Genomic DNA, 21,805 nt, shown 5'->3' with positions numbered 1-21,805 from the left:
AAATTCCTATTAAATTTATTATATTACGTCTTCAAAAATTACACGTATTACAATCACATTATACATGTCTTTTAATATTCTTTATTAAATACGTAATTTAATTTATTAATACAATATATTTATATATATAAATTTTGCCATTTTGTGATTTTATTTTTTCCTCATTTGATTTATTTCAACAAATATCAGATTAAATAATAGTATTTTTTCACTTGTTTATTATTTTACAGTATGAAAACAATATCATAATATCAAATTAATAAAATTGCAGATTAAAAAACAATATATCATATTACTGTGAATATAAAATTGATTGTATCAGTGCTTCTAATTATATTCTATTTTCTTTTATTTTTATTTTCAGTGACTTTACAAAGAAGTGAATACTGATATTATGGATGTTAATCAAGCACGTAGAAGAATTAAATTAGGTATAAATAATCATGATAATATATCCTTATATAAGCCAAGTATATTTTCGTAAATTCTTATATTTTAATTGCACTTAATTTTAGTAATGACAGGCATTAAAAGCATTGTTATCATTATTTCGTAATAATCTACAATTTTATCAAATATTAAATCATTGTATGCAACATTTTTAAGATTCCAATTTGCTCAAGTTCAATTAATGCTACTTTTTTTTTTGCTTGCAGCTTAATAACAAAAATGGAGGATTGTCATGAGTATTTTTCTACAACTGGAAACAATTTACAGCAATATTTTTCTTACATTTCTGGAAGGAAATACTGTTTTCTCAGAATTCATAGTTAATTAAAGCAATGGAAATGATTACAAAAAGTGATTTATAATAGAGAAAGTACAAAAGTAGCACGATTGCAAAAAATTTTCTTATATTCTTCATTCGCGCTTCTTTTGAACAGGTAAGTAGTATTAAGATTTGTTTACTTCACACATGAAAAGTAACGATGATTAATTAAAATGAATTAAAAGTTTTAATTAGAAGTAAATTCAATTACAAAATTATCGTATTTATTTGAACTATCGATTTGCTTAATTAAAACTTTTATTTATCGCTTATTAAAATTAATACAAACGATTTTTTATATATTTAAAAAAATTTTGCAATCTTAGTATTTTAATTTTAGTAAGTTGAGTTTTACTTGACAATAATTCTTAAATTTTTAAGGTAATTCGTTGTTATTAGTTGTTTAAATTATAATTCCATCAATTTTGATAAATTTCTACCAGTTGAGAAAATCAAAATAGTAAATACTTATTTACATTTGTACTAATTGTTGGTTTTTTAGATTTCTTGAAAAATTGTTTACTTAATAAAATTGTTCATTTGCTACTACCGACTTTACATTCATAAGATACACTTACATATTAGTAGAATGACAAAGTAAATTTTATCGATATACTTTTTTGTATGAATTTATTAATTTTATTATACATTTTATATACTTATGAAAATTTATATTTTATGTTATATTATAAAAATATAATTATGAAAATTAATATAAATAATTAACATAATATTATTTATACTAATAGTTGATAATAAATAAGAAATCAGTTAATTTCTTTCATACAACTAAACTTATGATAATCGTAAGTAAATAATTTTATTATTATGTTTCTGACAAACGGATTTAACGAACAAATAATGCGTAATATCTATGTATGCAAAATATGCTGCTAGATCGTATAATTCATTAATTGTTTTAAATTAAGTTTGTAATTAAATATCTTGTATTCTATTTGTATGAGATGTACTTGTTATTATTAGTATTGTTTAATATGTCAGTGCATTTATAATTCATATAACTATACATAATGAAAATTTGGTGTATTGCAATAATTAAATTACTGTATTTTTACAATTCAAGATATCGAGGATAATATTTATTGAAATGTTGACATATTGTTATTGTACGATGCTCAACAAAATGACACAAATTGTTTAAACATTATAACACTACATACAATGTTGTGTCAATATTGGGGGATAAGTTTTTATTTTACCTGATTGCTTTGCTCTTCAAACGTCGGTTGTTTTACATAAAAAGCTATTGAACAAAAAGTACATACGCATTTACATATTTTTATTGCATAATTGTTTAATTGCAGAAAAATTGCAGATATTGAAAAGATTGAAATAATAGTAATTCTTACGTTACATTGACAAGACGTTGGGGTTCGGCCAAAGTTAGTAATAATTGTTGGTAGTATCGGTGACGTGTAGTAATTTTGTAATTCTTATGCTTTTTTGTTTTTTGGATTATAAGTTATTGGATTATAAGACGGCAGAGAATAATTATAGTTTATATTGTTATTTTCGTGAAGTTTTGGCCGTGAACTAGTAAAGCTAGATAAAGTCTTTGAAATGACAATAGCAGATCATCGCGTTAATTTGTATTATTAATAATTGTAGTCGCAGCTAGTAATACCAACAATCTCACGAGCGCAACTGCAATATTGGAAAGAAAGAAAATTCTTGGGAATTTCGGAGAGGCGAGACGCAGCACGAGTCATGGACACTTTGACAGCATCGAATCGTCACCGTGCATAAAAGAAAGCAGAGAAAGTATCCTATAATAAATGCAGTCGGTGCTACGTTGTTGGCGATATCGTTTACGAGCCGTTGGAGATGATCCGGCAGAAGCGTTCATGGGTTACAGTGGCATGGCTTGGTCGGTAAGGAGGCTGCGCGCCGGGTAAGTCCGGGGCCTCGGCTTGTGTTGGCCGCCGTGGGGCGCGGCGTCGGCCGCCCCAGGGTATATGCCGGTGCTATTAATAACGACTTTGAGGCTCGCTCGCTGCTCGCGGGTGAAAATAGCCGAGAATGCTCGCGGAATCCAATTGGACTTGGCTGGCAGGAGGATGGGGCAATATGGCCGACTTGGCCGAGCGGGTGGACGATCTGATATGCAGTTTCGACTCATCCGCCGATGCGACAATGGACACCCTGTCGATGCTCATCTTCGGCTGGATGCTGCTGGGTCTGGTGATTCTCTGCGTTGGCAGGTTCGTCTACAATAGGCTCCATCAGCGGCGCAGGGCGCAGCCGCCGACGATCGCCGGCCATCATCACATCACCGCAGCTAAAGAAGTCGGCTGCTGGCCTCCAGTCCATCGGCGACAGCGTCGTCCGGCTGGGGGCCGGCGCATCGGCCTCGGGAGTCGCCGCCGCGGTCGCCAGGTCCAGGTCCGCCAACGCCTCGAGGAGCACCGGTCCAGGCTACGCCACTTCCGGTACGCTTATGCGACTCTATATCTCTCTCTTGTCCTATCCTTAAATCTCGATCGATTTCGTTACGTCGCATGTGTCGAGGCGGAAACAAACACAACGCGCGCTTCTGGTATCTTATTTGTGTATTGTGATTAGACTGCCCCTTGGTTAGTGCCAACTTCGCGAGGACGGTTGAACGGCTACGGCTGTGGCCGATTTCCGTTTACGAGACGCGTCAAAGGGCCCCGGCTACGGCCAGTCTGTGTTTCTCGGTGATTTTGAAACCCGAGCCTTGCCAAACTCGATGATCTATCGTGCAGATAAATATCGATGCAAAAACAATGCGACCGGCTGATCATCGAGCTCCGTGAGATATAAACCTTAGGCCGTCGCATTTTGTAGATACCAACCGTTTTTCGCGGGCCAACCCCTTCACCTTCCGTTCTTTACATTTTCTTGTGGAAATAAGATCTTGACAGTCGGCCATACGGCAGCCAAGGTTGACGTAAAGGCTATGAGCTTTCGATCGTGCTTGAAAAATCGTCGACTATTCTCTCTGTCTCTCTTTTCCGGGTTCACTTCGCATTCGATTGGACCTCATGGCTCTGTGACAGCAAAATTATGCGCGATTATTGGTCGAGTCAGATCGTCAGGATCGCTGTTACCGCCAATGTCTGATGTGAAGGGCATGTGTAGGAGGTGGTGGAGGCTTATCCTCGTCCTTCGGTGGCTCTGGTTATGTGCCGCCAACGCCACCGGTGAGGAAGCGGTTGACGAGGAAGAACTCCGGGCCGCTGATCAGCCCAGCGCGGAGCTCACGTGCTTTGCATCTGCCGACGTCAACGGGGCCCGATCCGGAAGCGGTTAGGTGGACGAATGAGATGTTGGTGTGGCTGCACACGGATCTGGTTGTGCTGGACGAGCTACTAGGCATCTGGGTAAACTCCCTCAACGACTTTGTCGCCTCCGCCATTTCCGAGGTAACCGATACTCCCAGCCTCTGGGCTCACAACGTCACCTGTCCTTACCACTAACATTTCCATAAATAATAATAATAATAATAATAATAATAATAATAATAATAATTATTATTATTATTATTATTATTATTATTATTAAAAAAGTCTAAAAAACAAATGAAAAAAGTCCATTACCCTACTTGCTTCGATTTCATTGTAATTCAGTATTACAAGCAACGCCGAAATCCGATATTTCAATCAAGCAAGTATTTTGCTTTTATAAACAATTAAAGCTCCTTTGGTATGTTAATATTAATATTGCATTTTCCACAATTTTCCAAAGACCTTGCTCCCAAACTCCTAGGATTCAAACAGAATGTTATTATTGCTTACGTGTACGTATTATTACAAATACTGATAAATTTTGTGCCATCTCGCAGATGATTTGGGGAGAAACATTGCTCAATTGATATGAAACTGCTTTTGAAAAAATACCAATATTAAAATGACCAATTTCATAACAATAATTAGCTAGTGTAAAAAATTTTATCTATGAATTACAAAAATGCGGACAGTAAATTCAAATGACATTCGATACAAAATTTTTGTAAATATACGTAGCTAATTAAAAGCTGAGTGAAAATATTAGCCAAAATTCGGTTAAAATTTCGCTTTTGTTATGTTGTTATGCTCGATTTTCATAAGCACGTATGCATAATAAAGAAAAAGTAATATTCATTTTCATTTGCTATAACTAAACTCGTTAATATTCACATAATCATCATGCATACAAAATTGCTCAACAAAGTAAGATATTTTCTTTAGCCTTGAATAATGTTGGTTAATATTAAGTCGCGCATTACAATATCTATGAAAACTAATAATAAAATGAAATAGAAAATTTGCCAATTATATAATTTCTAATAGTGAAAAAAAAATCTATCAATAAAATAAAAAAACATAGTGTCTCGTATGTATAATCAATGAATAGTATTATCGATTCGCAGTCGATGTATTAGCAGATTTATCTATTTTTAATGAATCGTCTTCGCGAATTGCAAACATTGATAATTTGCTCGTATATTTTGATGCTTGAGATATAGGCTTATCGACATCGGGAATCGCTATGACAGATATCGGGGGTGGGGTGGATGGGGGGGGGTATAGGAGATATCTTTATTGTCGACAAGCAAGGCTATTTTTTCTCGCGTTATTTATATTATAAAAGATATATTTGGATGTGATGATGTGTCGAAGCACAGTGATGGTCATCGAAACACGTGGATACGAGTATAAACGCGATGCAACAGGTGTTGCTCAGTTTATATAAAATGTTTTCATCGACTTTTTTCTTTCTTTATAAGCCAACCACCATAGATATTTTCTTAGAGAATAATAAGAGGTACATGTTCCCGCTTCTTTCAACCTTTAAATGTCACATTTTTTCCATACTTTTTAATGTCCTTATCTCTTATGAAAATATTTCATTCCATGTTCCTTAAGCAATTCTTAATTGAATATTTAATGTGCTGTAAAAACTTTATTTTTCGAGTACGAATGTTTCTTTATAATAATTGAATCAATGCATTGAATTCGGCTATTATCTATCGAATATTTTTCATATTTTTAAATTTTAAATTTGTCGTATTTTAAACAATCTAAGCCATTTGATACTTTCTTCCCTTTTCAAATGAAAATCTTCACGGAATTTATGAAGTGAAGGATTTAAAAACTGTTATTATAGCAAAGTAAGTAGATTTTCAAGAAAGTATGCACATTATATCATCCCATTTATTGAATTTTGTTGTATAAATAATATTATATTCAAATAATAATCAGATTAAAATACTGGCACCTATGCAATTATAAAGTTGAATATACATCTTTTTAACAATTCTGTACTTTTTTCTAAAAATATTGTATTCTAAAAAGAGTTAATAGTGTAATACTATTATTATAAAGAAAGTTAACCATCTAAGACAATTGGTCTTTGTCTTTATTCTCGTAAAATCTACCCCTTACTCAGGGTCATGTGCGTCTTAATTTTTATTTCAACTTGGATAAAAGTAATGGTGAATCGTGTGAAACTTGTTCTTCTTGTTATTATCGTCATAGATGAAAAAAATATGCCACAGCGAGGAAGAACGAATAAAATGGCTGGTAAATGCATTTAAACTCGAAATAATATATGATTTTATACGTGCTAATCTTCAATCCGTTAGACGAACATGGTATAATGGATGCTTGAAAATACGTAGGATAAACAATAGTTGAAATCGAATACTAGAGTGTGCATATAAATTAGCGTGTGTTTGCACGTTAAATTTAACCAATCAGTGTATGAATAATTTGAATCAATGAATTTTTAGGACTGCCATTTTAAGTCAATTTGAAACATTAAATTTGCATAATTTACTATTACAGTATCGAATAAAGTTTCGAAATCGTATTTAGAAAAATCATATTGCCCATCATTTATCATTAGCCTTTTTTTTTATACGTTAATGAAATAAAAATGTTTATTACGAATTTACATCACTTGTATTTTAATGTAATGACGGTTAAATATTAAATTATTTATAGCTTGTCGACCTTTCAATATTATTAAAATGTTAATGAAAAAACGAACTATCATGCTATAATTGGATCGGATTTAAAATGAATTCTAACGATTCTCTCTATATTTTGAAAATCATGTTTATTTATATAATATCGACCATTTCATACGTACTTTATTTGCAACTGCACTCACATGCACACGAGCACGTACGTACATGTACATATATATATATATATATATATATATATTCATAGAGAGAGAGAGAGAGAGAGAGAGAGAGAGAGAGAGAGAAGAGCAGTGTGTGTTAAGGTAATATTTTTGAAGCGTTCGATTGCCTTGTCAACCCGTATAGATTTGACTGGTAGGGTGAACCAACAGCGGCCCTCTTGGAATATAATCCGTAATCCGCGGCGCTGCGACTTAGCGGCCTTGTCTCTCGCTTACCTATGACGTCATTGACTCCTGTCCAAAATAGCGTGCCACTACACAACGTCGCTCCGTCCGTGTCTGCGTACGCCCACGCTGTTCACCGACTTTGATTCTCATTCTTATATCTAACATCCCATTTTTCTCGAATCCCTTCTATTTCTTTCTCGTGTTCTTATATTTATCTCCGTTTCTTTATCTCTATTTCTTTCCGTAAGTTTTATTCTCGGCAAAGATTAACCTTCTTTCATTATGTTCAAACACACACGTGCGCGCGCGCCCGCGCGCACACACACACACACACACATACAAAGAAGCGGAGTTTTCTTCGAGAATATGTTTTCTCGATCAGAAATAAACTTTTTAAAAGTGGAATACCCAACTAATATAATTCGTCTTCTTTAGGATAATGGGATTTTTCTAATATCTTTATATATCTATAATTTATAATTTCTAAGCTGGGTATTGCTTAAACATTATATTGAAAAGTGGATAAATAATATGATTATTAGATTATGTTAAGTATTTACGGTAAACCGAAAATGTATAATTGTACTTATCGTAAAATTACGTGTATATTTCAATTGGCAACGTACGATATTTCTAAATAAAGACCATTAAGCACGTACTTTAGCATTACGTTAAAACATCGTAAAAAATTAAGTGTTGAATTTTTAAATACAATATACAAATTTGTAATTTTTGGAAAGAAAATTTTGTTAATCGCGATTTAAATGACTAATTAATGGTTTATTTAATATTTGTAGCTTTTACAGCTGTGTTAGAAAGATGAGCGCACACGCACGCACGCACGCACATGTTTATTATGATATAATTAAGGTATTATTACCAAAAGAAATTAATAATTATATATTTTTATTATGAAGATTGAAAATAATGGAATGTAGGTAGTTTTGCTACTAATTTATCACCAAGTTTATTAAACTCTATTTTGGCTGTGATCGTGTATTTGCAATTTTATCAATGCGAGGAAGCCAATGACTTGGAGGACAAGTTTTGAAAGGTTATTAAACGCTATTATATGCTTGGATCCACGCACTATGTAGAAATAGGATTATATTCTTATTGTTATTATTACTTTAATGAGCTCTTATTGCGCACGACATTAGCTCGAGTATTTTTAAATCATAGGATAAATATACATTATGCTTCAGTATCATAATGTTATTTAAAATAATTTTGATATTAAAATTTGCAATTATTTAATTTATAAATACTTAATCTGCTCTTAATTATAATTGTACATATAATCTTTTACCGACACGAATATTTAAAAATTTTTTTTAGCATGGCATCGGCGTTGAATTCGTTAGAGTTCTACCGGAAACTCATCCACCTATGTTGTCCAACATTTTTTGCGAATGCGATTCGAAAGACGACGTGGTAAGATTTTAAATATCATTACATAATAAAACATAATTAATCGGACAATATTATATAAAAATTGTGCACAAGACTTTAAAATCATTAGCCGCATTATACATTTGAGAAGATTAAAATGATCATTCTTAGTTTTATTATAATCGAATAATAATATCGAATAATATGAGAAGCCTAGAAGAGATGGAAGGTCATATAAAAATTAGTGATTTATCGAGCAATGGCAAGTTCACTATCGTTAAATATGTTTAGACAGTAACGTGTGACTGCGAAGCAACTCCCGCTCTACAGCTAAAGGCATTCCGTCAACACGGCGATAAAGTGGAAACTAGTCATTACAGAGTCAACGTGAATCGCTTCCGAGCCCGATTGAACGTTGTATGCATAACGGAAAAGCTGTTGATCGATCTCAAGTGCGATGGATGGCCAGAGGTAATTTATTGGATTGCATCGCCAACCCACCTCACGGATCTCAATCTCAATGTCGTTTTTCGCCTCTTACCCCTCTCATCCCCTCACTCCCTCGCTCTGTTAACGAAAGTCTTCCTTACGAGAGCTGCAAACTACTGCTATTGGTATTAATTTCCGTTGCAGCATCGCATTCTCTTTTCAAAAGTTTGAGTTTTTACTTATATAACTTAGCAACGATTGCAATAAGAATTCTTTTTCGCGTTACAGGTCACGCACACTGTAGCGACAGTATTTTTTGCGAATATAGATTGTCTGCTCAAAATTTGTACGTAATACTACTTATGTTGATTAATATCAATTAGTCGCACTTTTTATTCTTACAGTATTATATAGTTATGATGCTTACAAAGCGTATGCTTTGTGCGTATGCATTTGACGATGATAATGTTGTATAAAATAAGTGCAAAATGAATTATTAATGCTTTAATGCGATTTGATTATATTTTGCAATAATTTTAAAGTCGTATATGAAATAAATTAAATATCATGTAACTTTATCAAAATTAGACATGCGTGGTTAGTTATGACTAGATTCATGAGCAGTAACTTTTTTACTTATTTATTTACATTTCAAAGTGTGTTTCCTATTTAACAGTTATTATATCAAGTATCTTACTGTCTCTGAACGTTCTTCTGAATTATTTATATTTATATATATATATATATATATATATATATATATATATATATTGGAACGCACGCGCTCTATATAATATGATAATTAGAATATTTTCCTTCAAAAATTTATGAGATTTATTTTAATAATTCAAATGTAAAGATCAATAGCTGTAAGATATTTATGATCTAACGTATATGATTAATAAAATTTTAAATAAAACAAATGATCATTTATACGATGCTTTCAATACAAAATTTTAATAAATTTAATTTGAATACCATCATTGATCTTTCGACTCTGAAGAATCATTCACTTAATAGGAATTTATAAAGATACTTGAATAATAATAGCAATAATGAACGAATGAGGACAAAAATAAGAATAATAATGACTGTAAAAGTTTGTATAATATTTCTTATCTTTTATTTTATTTTATTTTATTTTATCTATATTTGAGTTTTGCGAGTACGAAATTTAAGGAGTAAAGCTATTTAAAATTAATTGGCAATACAATGTTGGCAAGAGTCGCACAAGAGCAAAACTTAGCTTTAATATTCTCTCTATGCCAATCGAATTTCAAATCTAATTTGAAATACAGCTTGATCTATTCGACAATTTTAAAAAAGGGATTGTTTGTCTAATAGGTGAAGGTATCCATGGCACCCGTTGGCACGATAAAAAAGGACTTTGATGAAACTCACATGCAAGAGCTGCTGACGGAGATTGTCGTGGGCGCCATACGCGGCACCAATGTGCATCTCAATCTATCCCAGTATACAAACTGTCCGCGATTATGGCGGGAACCGATCAATCACTTGGGTTATACTTTGCCTATGCACTACGACAATATGGTTGGTTCATACTACATTGTATTAAATTTACGAATTTATTTCATTAATATAGGGCATATGGCGTTACGGACGCTTATTCTTTACGTGCTTATTCTTTCATTTACGTCCTTTGAGAAATTCATTACTTTTCTCTGGATGATATTACTTGCTAAAAATACATCCAATTATCAGGGCTTATGACAATTTCTGCCTTTTAATATTTAAAAACAGTAAGAAAATTAGTTTCTGACATTTGACATAATACTTATACATAATGTATAAAGTAATTGTAATCATTAGATAGGCTTTTGTATTCTAATGAGAATACAAATGAGAATATCTGTGAATTGTTCAATTTCCGAAATTATAAATTCAGCATGCCAAGCCGTATTATTCAATAAATATTTTTTTATACTACAGTCGATCATTTCATTGAATAATCTATTGCAATTTATTTCAGGATCTTTACGTGATAATTCTTATGCAATATAAACATCTCTTAAATTTCAATTTAAATTTCCAACCCTGCGACTTTATCGTCAAAAACAAAACAAAAAATAAAAATAAATAAATAAATAAATAAAGAAATAAAAACAAAATGCAAATTTCACCATATAATTAATTATTTACGATGCGCTAAAAGTTAGAGAACAAAAAAAACTCTGCCCGCTGCAAAATCTATGAGCCATAAATGCCTTGGCCACTTTAAATAATTAATTTGAAAAGTATCAGCAGTTTTGCAAATTCGCCTGGATTTTAATATTTCAGGCTGGCTCAAACTCAACGATTAATCGCCAGCGACACGGCCACATGCACTCATCCGGTTCTACGATACAGCAATATTCACCGGGTGACCGTCGACTACTCGTCAAGGTTGTCCGGGCGGCGGACCTCGCCGGGCAACTTGAGTGCAGAGAACCGTATTGCGTTGTGGAGCTGGACGAACCACCGCAAAGACACCAGACATCGATCAAGAAGGACACGAAGAGCCCCGTGTGGGACGAAGCCTTCCTCTTGTATGTTTTCACAAACATTTTCCGAAGGACTGGCATTTTCTTAATATGCAATGACGAATAAAGTAAATTTAATGGAATACCGCCCGCAAGGATGTTACGAAGTATTTTCTTTTAGTAATATTTAGAGAATACGAAACGCTTTACATTTTATATTAGTTAATAATTTCAAATTAAAGATTAAAATAATTCACGCGAATCAATAGAAGTGTGTAGGAAAAAAAAAATTAATAACATTAAAATAATTATAATAACATGTATGCGGATACCCGTTAGATTGTATCGTAAAGTAATAAATATCTTTTTGGATAATAAGTAAAAGTGGAATTAGAATACTAGCGTCAAATTACGTACGTATATGTCGAAGATAATGTGTAATAACATTAATGTCAATGAATTAATAGACGTTTAGCGTTTAAATGATATCACAGATATAAATAATGTTATAAAAACACTAAGGCATTCGATTAATTAACAAATTCGATTAACAAATGCAAGTACGTAAAGTCTCTTTGTAAACGTGAAAAACTTTCTATTCACATACGACATGAAAAAGTCTAATTAAAAATTTACATTTTATTGAATAAATTGGTATTACATAATTATTGTACGACGATAAAGGGGAAGTGCCGGTGTTGAGAAAACGTTGTATATTTAGCATGTGCATTTAAAAATTGTTCATTTCTCATTACAGCGACATAAGCCAAAATACGACAGAAGTTTTACTTGAAGTTTACGACAGAACTAATATAAACGACAGATTTTTGGGCCTTGGTATTGTCGCAGTCGAAGAACTGCTAGCTAATCCTAGTCAGAGGCAAATTATACCTTTACAAGCAAGGCCTTATGAAGAAGATGAAGTTTCTGGCACCCTCACAGTCGAGGTGATTCAATGGTTATTTATTTTGAAAAGGGCGTATTCTTAGATCGCGTACAAAAACATAAAAGTCAATTATCAAACACTCAAATGATATTGAAAATACTGTTGAGTAATATAGTCGACTGTCGAAACAATAAAAATATTGAGTTTTTTCATTATGTGAGCGATATGTACGCGTTTATATACAATATGAGACTTTTGAAATTTAATAAATCATTTGCTGAAAATAAGAAAAATAATTTTTCATAAAACTTTTCGTATATTAAATATTTATGATAGATTTTTCGTTGTTGTAATTATCAGAGTTTAAGTATTAAATTTGTTTTGCATCAGTTACTTATTATTTGTAAGTGATATTTGTATTTATAATAAATAAATTTAGATGTTTTTTAAATGATAATTTTATATATAATATACTTTATAAAATATTAGCAATTCTTAGTATATTATATTTGTTTTGCATCAGTTACTTATTATTTGTAAGTGATATTTGTATTTATAATAAATAAATTTAGATGTTTTTTAAATGATAATTTTTTATATAAAATACTTTATAAAATATTAGCAATTCTTAGTATATTATACATAAAATTCAAGGAAATATTAAAGAACATATTAAAAAAAAAAAATTTAAACAAAATTATTGAATCGTAAAACAGCAAGAAATTATAATTACGTAATCGTTTGCAATGTAACGCGTAATTTAATTCCTACTTTACTTTTTAAAAGTGATTTTGTATCGTAGCACTTTGTTTATTTTTAATTAAATATATAATTAATAATTAATCCAAAGATCTTATATAATAAAGAAATAATAAACTATTAGTGTCAAATCGTTGATTATACACAGAATTATCGACATAACTAAATTTGCAAATAATAATAAAAAAAAAAAATGAAGTGTCGTTTTTGCGAAATAACGAAAAGTTTTCGGGGGTAGGGCAAAATATAAGTTGGTTAACGAAAAAAGCATGAAGGACCGAGATGCAAATTAATAAAAAAATATCTTCTACGCGAGTAATATTGATTAATTATTATTGACGAGGATTGACGATTAGGACTGACGAGTAATGTACCGATGCATCTAATCGTTATCATTTGTTAACTTTTACAGTTTCTTTTTATCGAGGGTGCGGAAGTGCCGCAATTAGGCAGTAAGCCGTTCAGGGTGAAGGAAACAATCAAACCCCCAGCCTCACCAACGCGCAGTTATAATCCTACAAACAACGTATTGAGCAACAATACTCTTAACTATAACAACGGTAACAGCACTCTTATTTTGTACGACTCTACAAATGAATCGGGAGGCGGTAAATATCGATTATATCGACTAGTAAGAGAGAGAACCCCCGCGTGTTCGCCTTGAATAAACAAACAAAATTTTTTAAAATAAGCTCGCGTTCACCATACCAACCACGCCTGCCTCCAAGCATTATCAACTGATCCCATTCTCTGGATGTTTAGCGTTTAGTAGAGTTTTGTTTTTTAAGCTCTTATTTGATTTTTTATTTTTTTTTATTTTTTTTTTTTTTTTTTTTTTTTTTTTTTTTTTTTTTTTTTAATCATTAATTTCCTTTAAGAGACATATATATTTTAGGTTTTCATGAAATTCCTGGAAAGTCCACTGTTTTATCTGAGGGGCTATTCACTCACTCTTTTGTTTTCTCATGTAGAATGATGTTGTTCATGTGATTATTATATCTTGTATATAATGATTTCTTCTATGATTTCAGTGATGTTAAAATGATTTGTTCGATAATTTTACGTGATTTTACGTGATTTTACGAATGTAAAAGCGGCTTATGATGCTCTTCGAATAAAAGAGAAGAAAAGAAATTTTAATAAAAATGTGTCGATTAATTACGTTATGTGCGTGCGTGCGTACGTGGAATAAAAGTTTGTGAATATGTGTGTGGGTGGATGCGTTTAATAATCAAATCAATATAAAATATGTATTTTATAAAAACATAATTTATGCAATTGTGTTTTCAATATTACACGTAAACATATATGTTATAAAAATACGTAAGGAAGGATTATTTAAACATTTTCGTTTTTGTGAAAATAAAATGACACTTTTAAAATCGGAAATAGAAGAATTATTTTCTTTTAGGTATTAAAGAAGCGTATGAAAGTTAAAAATGACTTTGAAGAAGAAATTTGAATTTATTTTCAATAATAAATAAATATTAACGTTAACTAAAGATTTTAAATAAAAATTAATTTAAGTAAATGCTTACGATAGCTTTTAAACTTGGTTTTTTCTTTCTCATTAAATATATTTTAATTTTAAAAAGTCTTCAAGTAAGGAAATATCATTTATTTACCAATATTAATACAAGTTGACATCTCAATGACTTAAGTAGTGAATGGTCCCTTAGTTTGGTTCAAATATGTGCCTAGAGGCACTGTACAATGTGAGTTTGTGCTTTGCCTTATTTTATTGAATAATATTCTTAAAGGATCATTTAAAATCGAGGAAAATTGTTTATATTGTAATTTTGGCACTTAATGACATAATTAGTATGTATATTTTACTTGGAGTATTGGTAAAATTATCTAGAAAGAATTGAGTTTTTAATTTTTATTTTAAATTATATTCATTTGATCTTGCATTGAACATTCATTGTTGACAAATATCATTTCTCTGTCTTGTCATTCAGTTACATAAACATATAATACAGAGCAAAACAAGAATTTAGTATAAATTGAGAAGCAGAAGACTCACGAGTTAAATGTTCTACTTGTAAAACATATAGAAATGATAATAGGAGTTGTGCCAAAATGGGTAATGAACTTTTAAATATTTAGTTGTGGGACTAGTATTATTGTACAGTTTGATGAAAATTCCATAAGTATCGTTTTATAATACCCTTCTAGATTTAGTTTCGAGAGAATATGGCAACTTGCACGGCCAAATACGTTCTTTAATGCTGTGACTTGTGTTTGAAAATTTGCACGTGTTTTTACTGAAACTGTAGATTTGTAGTTGTATGTGAAATGTTTCAAAATCTCACTAATTTATGTAGATTAAAGTGACTTATTAAAAAATTTACTATGACGTTAGTGTTGTTTTAAGAGAGAAGATTTTTAAATACGTACGACGTATAAAGAGAGGCAACATTTTCATTCGACTTCTTTTACAGATTTCTTAACTAATGGCGGTTCAACGGTTGACTCGCCATACAGAAGTGGACAATCAAATGGTAACAAAGGAACTTTAATCGTTCACAGCCAGCAAAGGGTAATAATGACTTTTAAATGTATCTTAAGTTTTTACAAACTGAATGTTCCAAAGATTTGTTTTGTTTGCAAGTTCCACAAAGTTCAACTAATACAAAGCATGCTCTTTCACATTTTAGAAACCTGAACGTCAAGTTGTGAAGGTGAGCCTAATTTAAATCTTAATAATCCAATGCTTCTTTAATCTCTCAAATAATTATTATATTAATTGAAATAAATTAAATTCATTATCGTTATTTTAATACGAAATAACTGATAATAATAGCTGTATTATGTTTCTAACAATAAATAAATATATAACATCCGCTACTTTTCATTCCTTAAAGTTTTATGAGAATGTAAAAATATAATTGATAATATCGAGTGTACGTAACATGTTTTTAGTGTCATGTGTATTTTTACTAATCTAATAGGTCACACTGAATGAGAATGGCGGATGGCGGGAGATTTCTTCTGAGGTAACTAAAGTTTATTTGCATAGATCTAATTGAAAGAGATTTAAATAAGAGCTTAGCATCTCAGCTGATTACTCGTCTTTAGAGTCCTTAAGTGAATAATAAAATTAGCGAACCATTAATTTTGTTATTAATTAAAATATAAATGAGTTTATGATATATTATTAGCTACATAAATATTGAAGTTATTTGAAATAAATATTTTAGCTTGGAGAGAAAGAAGTATATACAACTTCTGGCCAGGAAAGTACACCAAATTCTTCAAACTCTGATGGTACGAAAGGTAAATTTAAAACAATGGTTACTATATATTTATACAATAATTTTACAATATGATAGCTGTATAATCTAATCTGCCGTGATATTTAATTAGAGAGAGGAAGAACTAGAAGAAAACGGAGAGATTTCTTTGGAACAATCAAAAAGAGACTTAGTCGTTCTAAAGCAAGAAGTAGATCAGTTGGACCGGAAGGGGATCCAAATCACGAGGAGGCTCATTCAAGATCTATTTCAGCAGACAGAGCAAGAGATCCAGGATCTGGTTAGTATATATATATATATATATATATATATATATATATTTATCAATTTATGATTATCTAAGTTATTAATCCAATAATTTAAAGTAGTTACAGCTTTTATAAGTGGTATATCGTATCACTTTTATTTAAATTCTTTCTACTATATTTTTAACACGTATTTGTTTGTTAATTTTTAATTGATAAACCTACCACAGTGGTTAATGCACCGAGGAGAGAAATAAATATAGTAAATTAAATTCAAAAAGTAAAAAATATACAATATAGAATGCAACCGTTGACTTAAAAAAATTACCCACTTATTAACATTAAAATATTCATTTTACATATTTATATTACATATTTATGTCATACGTATTTATTTATAATATTTAAGCAGATAAGCAAACGCACTGGCATACGAATTCATAATAATAAATTGTTATAATTATAATTAATAATTACAATTGTGATAAAAATTTATAAATATACTTGAATTTGTCTTTTTTAATCTTCACATAAGTCACACATATATAGAATACAATTTTAATTCTTCAAACATTTAATTAGTTGAAATATTTATAATTAAAAGTCACAATTCAAATTTTAATTATTTAAAAAAGAATTACTTACACGATATGACAATAGCCTCGAATAATTAATACAAGAAATATGGCAAATCTAGATTTTGTCACAAATGGTCAATGGTATATTAAATAGCTTTTCATACAATAGCTCAATCAATACAAAAAAATTGTATATTATAATATATTTTTCTAAAACAGGGAAATTTCTTGATTCAACTGTTATTATATTTATTCAATAGTATTCATGCAACAACTATAAATTTATATTTACCCATATTATTTGTATATCTATTCAATAATCGTATCTTGATTTTATATACTGCTTTATTTAATATTCATTATCCGATATTAAATGCTCATTTATTTATTTATTTACATCTTATTCTTACAGTCACGATTTCAAAATGCAGAAAATTTCTTTCCTATCTGCTTAATGTAGAAACTGGCGGCACTGCTTCATTCCCGTAATAAAAAATTTAAAAAAAAAAATAAAAAAATATAAAAAAAAATACTCAACTGCAAGTATTGATATTGCCAGCTTTGTTTGTTTTTGCCCTAATTTTATGTCAAATTTAATTTTTACAATAACGTTTTCTCTACAATATATTAGTTGTCAATAATTTTTGTATAATTATATAGTCAGAAATGAAACTAATCTCGACACTTGCAATATTATGAACTTTTATTTAGTTTGTAAATGGATTGGTACATAACGAAAATTCTAATACTAATTAATTGTATTTTCAGAAGTTTTGATTCTTTTTTAAGTTCTGCCTTGTTTGTAAGTTTTATATAACACGTTTGTAAAACCCCTTTCGTTCCTTTGCCACAAAATCCGTGGCAAATTTTATTTCTTTTTTTTTTTTTTTTTTTTTTTTTTTTTTTTTTTTTATACTCATAGTCATAGAATATGAATTGTTTCCAATTAATCAGATTAATCCAATCAATGTGAATTCTTTAATTTCAAAAGATTTAGAGCCGCTTTTTTATTCATGTAGATGTAGTTGGTGAGTAATTTAATCTTATTTTATAGTAAAATTTCTAGTACATTTATTTATTATTTTTAATTATCCAACTGTATTTCTTTATAATATAATGGTAAAAAAAAAAAATTGAACTTTTAAAGCGATTGACTACTAAGTAATTATAACATATTTCCAACAGTATATTGGAATGTATGTGTTGATGGCTTTCTTTATATTATAAATTAAATATTATTACTCGTTTAAGAAACGGAGATTGCGTTGAATTTTTTCCTTTTTGTTATTATCACGATTTTAATAGTCAAGTGTAAGTTCTTTATATGTTAAGAGCAACGTAATCTACATAAATTAAAATTTTTTTTATTATTTAGGTCGGGAAGGACACTCGAGAAGATCAAGCGTTAGTGAAGCATCTGCGATAAGTGGAACTTCAACAAGAACTTATATAAATGAAGCGTCGACATTAGTCTTGGAAACCGTTGAGAACTGCATCAGAAAGTATGCTAATAAGTTATTAAATAGCTCGATATATTTTTAATGTTAAATTAAGTTTGGAATAAAAAGACATTAAGCGCTTTGATTAAAATTTCATTACTTTTGAGTCATGAAAGTATAATTAGTTTTTAATATATTTTAAGCCCATAGTAATTTTCATAATTAAAATATTATTTATTACTGAATATATGAAAAAAATATATTCCCATTGCTCTAGACATTATCTTGTCCCACTATCATTGGCACAAAAAAGTAAATGGAAGAAGAAAGGAACGAAGCTTCATATTTTCAATGATCATACATTTATTGCAAAACATATGGCTGGGTAATTTAATCCTGATTTATCAGTCTTATTTAAACTATGGTTATATCGGATCTTGTCAACGAATAAAATTTCTTTTAGTGGCACTGTGTGTGAAGTATGTAAAAGAACGTTGGCGCGAAGATTAGGCAAACAAGGCTATGAGTGTAGAGACTGCCAAATGAAATGTCATAAACATTGTCATGTTAAAGTTGACTCCATGTGTTCATCTTCCGCTATACAAAGTATTGAACTGTGAGTATGATGCTAATATTTTTTTCACTATGAACCATGTTATTTAAATTTAAAAACTTACTCAATAAAGAATTTAAAAAAAAAAAGTAGAAAAAAAAAGAAAAAACAAACGCAAAAAAAAAATATTAATTTTAATCTTAAAATAACAATTACATTCATATTATTTAAAAATTTAATTCGTTCATAAGAAAATAATAGAAATTTTTTCAAATATTTTCTAATATAATTTTCTGTTGACCGTAAAGGTCCCTACTTCCTGTTCTGAGCGAGTAGGATAGGTAAGCTGACACTGAGCAACTTAATTTGACAACAATGCGCTTAATATATTTTCTTTATAGTTACTTTTCCCTGTTATGGCGATTAATCATTGCATGACAAATTCTTTTTTCTTGCATCTATTTATAACACAAGTTCTTAAAATTTATTATAAATACATATTTGTACATAAACTAGTTGCATTATAATTAAAAATTAACACTTACTGCAATAACTAGAAGTAATTCTAGCAAAGTTATCTCTTGAACTATTAATTTGCTATTAAAAATGATCAACGGTAATAAATTATTCAATATATATATATATATATATATATATATATATATATATATATATATATGAAACATGCAAAATTCTTTGAAAATGTGATTAAAATATTTTCGAGTTAACTGGATATCGGCATTTTTCCAGAATTACCATGAAAATTTTTTCTATTTATATTTATTTTTTCAACTCGTTTTATTCTAAAAAGTACTTTACGAAGAATTAATTATAATATATACACACGTTAAAAAATGTATATCCACGAATCTACGAATATATTAGTGTTTTTAAATATATTTTTATGATTTTATGACAAACTGATTTGATAATATTGTTAGAATCCACTAATTATTAATCTAATGAGGTGAGTAAAAAAAGAAGAGAAAAATTATGAAATCTACTTACAAATAGAGTTCGCACTTTACCGTGTTGTTAATAATAAATTAATTCTAAATATACAATTTATAGTTGACCAATTTGTATACAATGTTTTCTTGATCATTCCTACGTATGTGACAATCTTTATAATCGATCGCTACAACAAATATCTAAGAATTTAGAATTTCTCGCATATAAATTAGTCTCTCTTATTGTTAGTGTTAATTAATTAATCATTATTTTTCTAATAAAATATTTTCGTAACAATCCTAGGACTTTACGTATACTATTAATTGAAATAATAATCAGCATGTTTATAAACCTATGCTTACATGTAGATAATGTATTTTTAAAATGACCTGCAGTTATTTATGTAACTTTATTTTTTTAATGTTTTATGAATTAACATAGAGCGGCTTAGTGTAATGCAATACTGATTTAGTTTGAATTAAAACTTAAGTGGATGTGACTATAAAATTCATTATAATATATATTAGTAATAGCATTTTTAATACAAAATTGTTATAATTAATATGTATTCATTTATCGAAGATTATTGCAATATAAAGTAGATATTAATTGATTTTGATTTCAATTTTAGCAAAAATAATTTTTACTTGATTGTTCGTAAGTTAACTCTATAAATGTCAAATCTTTCTCACATTCCCTTTAACGTGTGTGCGCCTGTGCGTGCACACTTGTAATATTATTGAGAGTAGAAAACAAAAAAAAAATTTTTTTTATCAACAGGATTTTTATAAAAACTCCAGAATTGAAAAGGAAACCTTCAGTGCGGATTTGCTAATGCTTGCAAGCAACGTCGGCATTATCAAGAAACTCGTTACGCAGTTCAAGATTCGGCTAATGAAACTTCACTTCGTCGAATTCCACTTCTGTTATTAATAATATACAAATAATAATATTGATTTAAACTCCAAGCCTTGGCTATAAGTAAAGAGATAAAAAAAAAAAAAAAGAACTAAGCGAACGACCGAGTACCTGCTTTTTAAGTTATAAAAATGTTGAAATAACAGTTATTAATCATCAGTGTCTTTTACTTTGATATACTATTTATTTATTTACGCGATACAAAAAGAACATTTATTATTTTATAATTATTTATTTAAAAGACAAGGATTTTCTAGTCTAATTATCTTCCTAATGTAATTATTGAGGCTGATAATTTACGAAGTGACTAGTATTATGAAAATAATTTTGATCTATCAATTTCTCACTCTGGTCCTCGATATGAATGTCTGCAGAATTATTTATGAAATGATACTTTTATATAAATTTATTTGTTTTGTTTGAATATGATCTTTATATATTTTTGTTTGTATAATTATTGATGAATTTTTATAAAATTAATCGACTGAATGATTATATTCTTCTTTTATAAATCTGTAATAATCGCTTCAGCTATGAAGGAATAATCAAATGGCGCACAAATGTCTTCTTAATTTCATTTTATGATCAATCATACACAAAAATAAAATAAATTCAAGTACATATTCATTTCAATCGTTATATAGAATTACTTTACTTGAATTGTTAATTTCGTTTCAGTACATCACTTTTTTTTTTTTTTTTTTTTTTTTTAACGATCATTACAACATTTTTTGAAATCATAATAAATACTTTTTTACGCGACAAATATATATATATTCGATATAATGAAATGTCATATTCGAATAT

General features: G+C 29.5%; 1 protein-coding gene across 1 annotated transcript; it reads left to right on the top strand.

Annotated features, from left to right (window-relative positions):
* The first annotated feature begins 716 nt into the window (after positions 1–716).
* LOC105368997 (uncharacterized) lies at positions 717–21,081 on the top strand. Its single transcript, XM_011508218.1, is given in 19 exon segments — positions 717–884; positions 2,399–3,075; positions 3,077–3,219; positions 3,893–4,176; positions 8,450–8,545; positions 8,795–8,974; positions 10,277–10,483; positions 11,231–11,478; positions 12,170–12,359; positions 13,470–13,665; positions 15,502–15,599; positions 15,718–15,741; positions 16,012–16,056; positions 16,261–16,336; positions 16,427–16,594; positions 18,513–18,639; positions 18,854–18,961; positions 19,040–19,192; positions 20,861–21,081. Coding segments are annotated over 18 exon segments (2,664 nt in total). The 5' UTR covers positions 717–884; positions 2,399–2,809; the 3' UTR covers positions 20,916–21,081.
* Positions 21,082–21,805: the final 724 nt, after the last annotated feature.

This window comes from Ceratosolen solmsi, unplaced genomic scaffold (genome assembly GCF_000503995.2).
Source record: "Ceratosolen solmsi marchali unplaced genomic scaffold, CerSol_1.0 scaffold1, whole genome shotgun sequence".
Classification (NCBI taxonomy): domain Eukaryota; kingdom Metazoa; phylum Arthropoda; class Insecta; order Hymenoptera; family Agaonidae; genus Ceratosolen; species Ceratosolen solmsi.
The sequence above is the reverse complement of the archived record's forward strand: the minus strand, read 5'-3'. Positions and strand labels throughout refer to the sequence as shown.